Below are 7,500 nucleotides of genomic sequence, written 5' to 3'. Positions count from 1 at the left end.
GTACAGCGTCATGGTGAAATCCTGGAGGAGGGAAATAGACAATCAGGTTGCGTTCCGAATCGCATACTCTTTCTTTTTTCTATTCTACATACTACATCCAACGATAAAAATAATCTAGTTAGGATGCAGAAGGCATACTATTGGGACATACTTTACTCTCTTATTTCATCATAACATTGCGCCTTGATCTTTCCTCTTGCTTTTATATCCGTCGCATCCCCGTTTGTTTTCATATGGAGGCTTCGTCGATGTGACGTCACTTCACGTGCGCACTGGATTGTGGGTCAGAATCGCCCCAAATAGGATGCACTTTTCAACACTAACAATCTTGGCCGCATGAAGTAGGACATCCGGGTACTTCTAACCATCCTAAATCTGGCCACAAGAATCGGGACATCCTAAATCTTTTTTATACATACTATATAGTAGAAAGTATGCGATTCGATAGCAACCTCAAGATTAAAAAGATTCAAGATGGTTTATTTGTCATATGCACAACAACTACTGCAGCAGTCATTGGCAATGAAATTCTAATGGGGGAAAGAAAATGAAAAAGGTGGAGTTTTTCTTTTTTTTTAACCTTTATTTCTACAGGTTAATCCCATTGAGTCCGAAGACTCTTTTTCAAGGGAGACCTGTTTTCCTTTCCCACGTTACCATTCACACACACATTCATACACCGATAGCAGGCTAACTATCGACATTCACACGAGGCAAGGTGGATGAAGTGTCTTGCCCAAGGACACAAGAACCATGACAAAGGTGGCAGGGCGGGGATCGAACCTCCAACCCTTTGATCATCAGCCGACCCGCTCTACCACCTGAGACACAGTCGCCCAAAAGTCAGTCAGTGATTCTGGAGAACTCTTGTTGTCAAAATCACTTTTTGTCTAAATCAGTGAATATTTCCTCATGATCCGCATCCTGTCCATGCTTTGTGTGCGCTGAAAAAAACCGTCAGCATTAATACACAGCCTAGGCTCTGTAAACTGGTATGTAAACAAAGGGGCCCACTGCAGCTAGCAACATGCACATTTACAAAAAAGAATGGGGGCACTCATGTGTAGGCTGTGTATCAAAACTGGATTTTTTTTCACACAGTATGGACAGGTAGCAGATCATTAAAATCTGCCATATTAATGTTTAAAAATTAGGAATTTATTGAGCAGATCAGATTCCCTGCCATGCTCAAGCTCTGGAAGAAATGAAGAGACCAGTCTGGATTTTTCTTAAATCTTCATCTCTACATTACTTATTGAAAAATGCTCTTTAATGACAAAAAATGTATTGGAATTTGGTAGAAATGTTGTCAGTAGTTTATATTATAAAACCAAAATGTTCATTCTACTCAAACATATGCCTATAAATAGTCAAACGAGAGACACTGAACATTTGGAGTGGTCTCTTAATGTCTTCCAGAGCTGTGTGTACATACATTGGGATATGCAGTTTAAAGGTTAAACCAGTGCTGTGCTGTGTGTCCTCACCATGTTGACCTCTGAGATGCTGTCTATACTCTCCACCTGCACGTCGATGCCCACGGGGATCGCTCCCCCTGGAACACAGGACAAGGAAAAGATTAAGATCGGCTTTCAAACTCTGGAACTCATAAATCAGATGAGAGAAAAGCCTCGAGGGGACACAGCCAGGCGTTACATACTCTCTCTCTCTGGTTTCACTCTGGAACTGCTCGGCTGAAAACAACTTTTAAAATAAGTATCTGAGATCAATTTGTCAGCTGTTAATGATGATGTGTTGAGGCCAGACACGGCAGGCAAAAACATGGTACATTTTTTTAAAGATTTTTGTCTGTTTTGCTTCAATAACATGTCTTCTTTTATATAAGTATAAATAAAAAGGTCCAAAATGTAGATTAAGTTGCTTATTTCATTCATTTCATTTTCCTTTATTTAACCTCGAAAGATCAATTGAGGGGTGACCCTCTTTTACAATGACGTCGAGTTTGTACAGATGCACAATATACAATGAGAATCATGGGCGTAGGATTATATAGGGACGGTAGGGTCCCGACCCTACCAAAATCCAGCCTCTACTGTGTAGTCCCTACCAATAATACACCCGCTGTCCGTATTGTTTAGGCAATAATTATAGTACACAAAGGGTTAAAAATCAGTCTCTGCAAGAAGTCCCGCCTCTAAACAACTATCGCGCTTTGATTGACTGTAGCGGTTTCCCGCAAACCTATATTCAACCTGATTGGCCGTCCCCGCTGTCACTCCATCTGCTTGTTAAAAAAAAAAAAAGCTACCGGCAATTTGCTAGTCCCAGACAGGAGGAGCAACAGGACGTCTCAGTGCATAGCTAATATCTGCATCTGCGAGTGTAAGTTCTGCCTTCGGTCACGTCAGCGAGATGGATTTTAATATCAGTGATGTCATTTGCAGTTACACTTATAGCCTATTTGTGTGTTTTATGCTTGTGCGTGCGTGCGTGCGTGTGTGTGTGTGTGTGTAGGATGTCGAAGAAACGAAAACTGGACATAAGAGACTTCTTTAGAAGTCAACGTGTAAGTTAATTAAAAGGTTATATATTTTAGAGCCATAACAATACTGATATTGATTATTAGTCAGCATGGGCTATAATGCCAAAGAGATCCGCATTTTAAGGTATAGGCCTACCATTATTTTCATGTTTTATTTGTGTGGAAAGGGAGCAATGGTTTAAACATTTTTTTTTGGATAAATAAACATTAATTCAATTTAATAACCTTTATTTTCCTTCAAGGTTTCCCTCTCATTTACAGTAACAACAAGCACATTGCAGATGCTCATGTGATTTTATACATATATATTTTGGGGGAATAAAACATAATAATTGTGTGAACATTTTGTCTACCCATGTATGTACCCTAATATATCTGTTCATATGTCATGCATCAACATACTTCTGTCAGGTGACAGACAGTGGAGAGACTGGAGGAGATAGAGGAGGAGAGACTGGAGGAGATAGAGGAGGAGAGGATAGAGAAGGAGAGACTGGAGGAGATACTGGAGGAGAGGATAGAGAAGGAGAGACTGGAGGAGAGGATAGAGAAGGAGACAGAGGAGGAGATGCTGTAGAAGATGAAGGAGAGGCTAGAGAAGGAGAGACTGGGGGAGATGGAAGAGAGGCTGGAAATTCACAGGTGAGGTTAATAATGATTAATATGTTAGTCATGAGATTCAGTTGCACCAGAGTAAAGTTGAAAACTCTTCTAAGTTGACTAATTTTCTTTCATTAGTTGCTTTAACCTATAACATTACAGAATGCATATTCTCTTTTGATATTCAGATATGCATTATAAACATGTTAATTAAGCCGATTTATTGAGTTTTTTTTCAATTATCATTGCGAATACAAAAACAACTTTAGGAAGCACTTTCATATCCCACGGACCCCACCAATGTCCAAATCAAACCTACTCCCTTGATGAGAATACATAACAAGTTTACACACACACACACACACACACACACACACACACACACACACACACAGACAACAACAATTTAAAACATTCAACTTTGACTTAACCTTGAAGGTTATAACAGAAAGATTTGTTTGTTAATTGTCCGATTTATGATTTATTTCTTTAAAAAGTTTTTTTTAAGACTTGCACATTCATCATGTTGTTGTTGGTTTAGTTCAGGGACATTGCTCACTAATCAACAGTCAACATGTAAGGGAGCCAGAGTTAGCCTAAGACCCCGTTTCCACTTGGCATTAACATCTGACTTTCGTGATCCGATCACCTGAATACAGCCCTAACTACAGGTGAAAACACTCTCAAGACGCATTGAGATCAGATCACAAAACCACATTCGGGGGTGGTTTACGTTGCTTGTGTCGCTTGTGTTCGCATTCATTTGGTAGTGGAAACACCAATGTGACTCCTGTCCACATTAGGGACCTCCTACTCAACTGCCGCCCCCTGCCTGAGCGGAAATACATTGAAAATGCATCACTGGCGTTCATGCAGCTTTTATAGAAGCCTCATGAACGTTAGTTGCATGACAAGCTCTGTTTTAATTTCACTGCGTATATCTGAAAACACGGAAATCGCTGCTATTGACTGGAGATCTGCAAGGCTAGTTTGCATCTGCTGTCCCCGGCCAGATATTCAAAAGGCAAACCTAAAATTACAGAAATAAAATGCATGTATAAACAAAGATTAAGAAACAAAGCCTTTCCCAAACAAAAATAAGTAAAACCATGGACAAAACACAGTAGATTTGTATATTTATTTGGGATAAAATAGCTCCTAAATGACCTAAACAGTAGCTATATGTCCCGGTCCTTAAGCCTAATTCTAGTGGAACAACATCCTTTGTTTTGGCGACTAGTTCACCACAACCATCAACCTCCGTCCCACACACTCCCCCGCCTCATTAGCACATTAAGACATTCAACCGCTAAACCTTCTGCACACAAACATGGCACAAATCATCACCAAAAAAAACAGACACAGACAGACAGACAGACAGACAGACAGACACTCTCTCTCTCTCTCTCACACACACACACACACACACACACACAAAATGTTTCAATCAGGCCCACTCACTCACTTGTCTGCCTCCGCATTGCAATCATGACCTGACAGTGACAACACACAAACACACACACACAGCCGCCACCCCCCCCACACACACACACACAAGGCTTCAATCAGCCCAACTCCCTCTCTCTCTCTCTCTCTCTCTCTCTCTCTCTCTCTCTCTCTCTGCCTACACACACGGCAATCATGACATGACAAACTTCAGGACGTTATTATTGCATGTCCAACCTCTGACCAAAACTGTGGTAGTCAATCTGCTCGGCTAATTTAAGGACTTACCCACCGCTGCTGCTGCAGCCTACAAGCTAACACACAAGCATTCCTCACTCTGACCACAAGCATCACAGAACATCTGTACTGGGTTTTTAAAGATTTTTTGGGGCATTTTCAAGCTTTATTAGATAGTACAGAGTTGAAATGGGGAGACAGAGAGAGAGAGAGAGAGAGAGAGGGGGAATGACCTGCAGTAAAGGTCCACGGGTCGGATTTGAACCCGCGACCACTGCAACGAAGGCCGGAGACACACACAGACACACACATACAGACTCACACACACACACTCAAACTCTCTCTCTCTCACATACACACACACACACACACACACACACACACACACACACACACACACACACACACACACACACACACACACACACACACACACACACACACACACACACACACACACACACACACACACACACACACACACATGCGGTATACGTATGGTGCGCGCTCTATCCACTACGCCAGTGATACTACAGTATGTCGTCAAAGGGCTGAGGCCACAGGTCAAACAATCAGTGGAGAATGTGTCACAGTGACTGTCAGCTTAACAGAGCTGCTACATCACTCCTGACGGTGAACTTTCCCCCTCTCTCGGTATGTTTGTGTTAGGGATCAGGATGTCAACGTGTTCACATTTCAAACGGGACTATTTGGTTACAACGGGAAGACTTCGAGACGTCAAACATTGTGGTCTGAATGACTATTACTTTAGCAAACTTAAAGCTGCAGTGTGTAGAATTTTGGGTTTTATTTCCTAGCAGATTTTGTAGAAAGTAATTATAATATCCGTAAGTACATTTAATTTAGTGCATAATAGCTGAATTTTTTTTTTTAATTATTATTTTTTTCCTTAGAAAGGGTCTCATATATGTCCATATTTCCATATTCATTGTTTAAAATTTAGAATTGTTCTTGTCCTTGAAGGCCACTGTAGCTTCTGTTATTATTCTAAAGGGGTGGGGTTACCCAGGGAGCGTTGCATTCTAGAACTTTGTAGAACTTTCTTGATGATGTCATATTACACACTGCACCTTTAAAGATGGTTGTATAGGAGAAATATACAGACGCAACCAGACAAGGTTTAGTCAAATGAACACCTGAATGTACAGTTATGAAAGAAGACATGTTATGGAAGCAAAATAGACACAAATCTCAAAATTGACCAGTGCTTGAAAAAAAAATATATGTTTTTGCCTAAACAAGTAAACCAGGAATAGCAAGGGTTCAAGGGTTCAAGGGTTCAAGGTTTTTATTAAATGTCCCACAAGGGCAAATTTGTGTACAGCAGGAGAAGTTTAACGACACACGACAAATAAGACATCAGGACACAATAACACAACAGTATATACACAAGCCTGAGGAGACACAAAGTGCATAAAAATAAAGTGCCAGGAAATAAAAATAAAAATAAGTAAAAATAAAAGTAATTTTTACTTATTTACTTATAGCCCCAAAATTCCACAGAGTTAAGCATTGATCTGACTGCTTTGAAGTCTCAGTAAAAGGCTGGTTCAGAGTCACACACACACACACACACACACACACACACACCCACACACACACACACACGCACACACGCACACACACACACACACACACACACACACACACACACACACACACACACACACACACACACACACATCGATCACTTCTTAGTTTTAATGTCTTCACCTTCACAAAGTCAAGAGGTCAACCTTTACAGAGAAGTCTGAACATGTCACGTCTTGTGTCTAAAATCCTTTCGGGTGAAACACTGGAGCCAGGGTGATTTATGAGGTTTTGGTTTTGTTGAAAGGCCTTCGGGAGTGTTTCTTTGAGAGGAAATATTCCCACAGTTAGTTTAGAGCAAGACAAGAAGATAGTGGCGCATGAATGAAGTTTTATTTAAAGCTATAGCGCGTAACTTTTTCATATGAATGCATGTCAGTTACATTCAAGCCATCGCCAAACAAGTTGACACAAAGTTGATTAAGCCTATTATCAGCTCCACAGAACTCTCTCTGTATTTCTCAGTATGGCAGCGTTTTCAAACTGGTGTCGCCCCTAACCTGACACTGGTGCAGGAGCTCAGAAAAATCCCAAGAAGAGCCCAAGAAATGTTTCAGTTGTTGATTCTACTGCTAAGAAAAAAAACCTGGACGTACAGCAGAAGGTATAAAACCCATGAGCCATCACTGAAGGCTTTACCTCATGTAGATGGCGATGCACCGACAGCGTTGTTGTAATTACTCAGAATTCCTCATCGGGGGCGACAGAAGTTACGCACTACAGCTTTAAAGAAAATCCATTCAGACAATCAAACATTTTACCTAAAAATACAATTGCAAACCTCACGGTGGCGATGTATGGAAAGGCTAGTGGATCTACAAAAACAAATGCAATTAATCCTTGAATTCCTGCACCAAATCTCATGTTTATCCCTTTAATATGTTGTTTTCCTCCAAGCGCCAGACGTGGTTTTCTCGGCTAAATGTGCTCGGCCCGTCCTAGACTTTATAACTTCCAGGAAAGTCATTGTAAATGTGGCTGTGTTTATATTAGTGTGTTTATTTGGGTCCTGTCTTGGTGTCTTGATGCTTGCTTTGAATGTGATGTTGTGAATGCAGCTGGGTGATTGCAATTATTATTTTTATTTTTTTCTAATTTGAGAC

General features: G+C 40.8%; 1 protein-coding gene across 1 annotated transcript in view; it reads right to left on the bottom strand.

The window, feature by feature from the left end:
* Positions 1-7,500, bottom strand: part of LOC307267725 (gamma-aminobutyric acid receptor subunit rho-3) — a gene marked incomplete at both ends in the record, with an annotated part of 30,411 nt that overhangs the window by 5,508 nt on the left and 17,403 nt on the right. The window contains 2 exons of the mRNA XM_080050107.1: positions 1-21; positions 1,488-1,555. The exon at positions 1-21 is cut by the window's left edge and continues 203 nt beyond it. Of these exons, the coding sequence (XP_079906233.1) occupies positions 1-21; positions 1,488-1,555 (89 nt within the window). The remainder of the gene's footprint in view (positions 22-1,487; positions 1,556-7,500) is intronic.

This window comes from Ammodytes marinus (assembly GCF_949987685.1).
Source record: "Ammodytes marinus genome assembly, chromosome: 21".
NCBI classification, from domain to species: Eukaryota; Metazoa; Chordata; class Actinopteri; order Uranoscopiformes; family Ammodytidae; genus Ammodytes; species Ammodytes marinus.
Note: the sequence above shows the minus strand (reverse complement) of the source record. Positions and strands in the feature narration are given on the sequence as shown.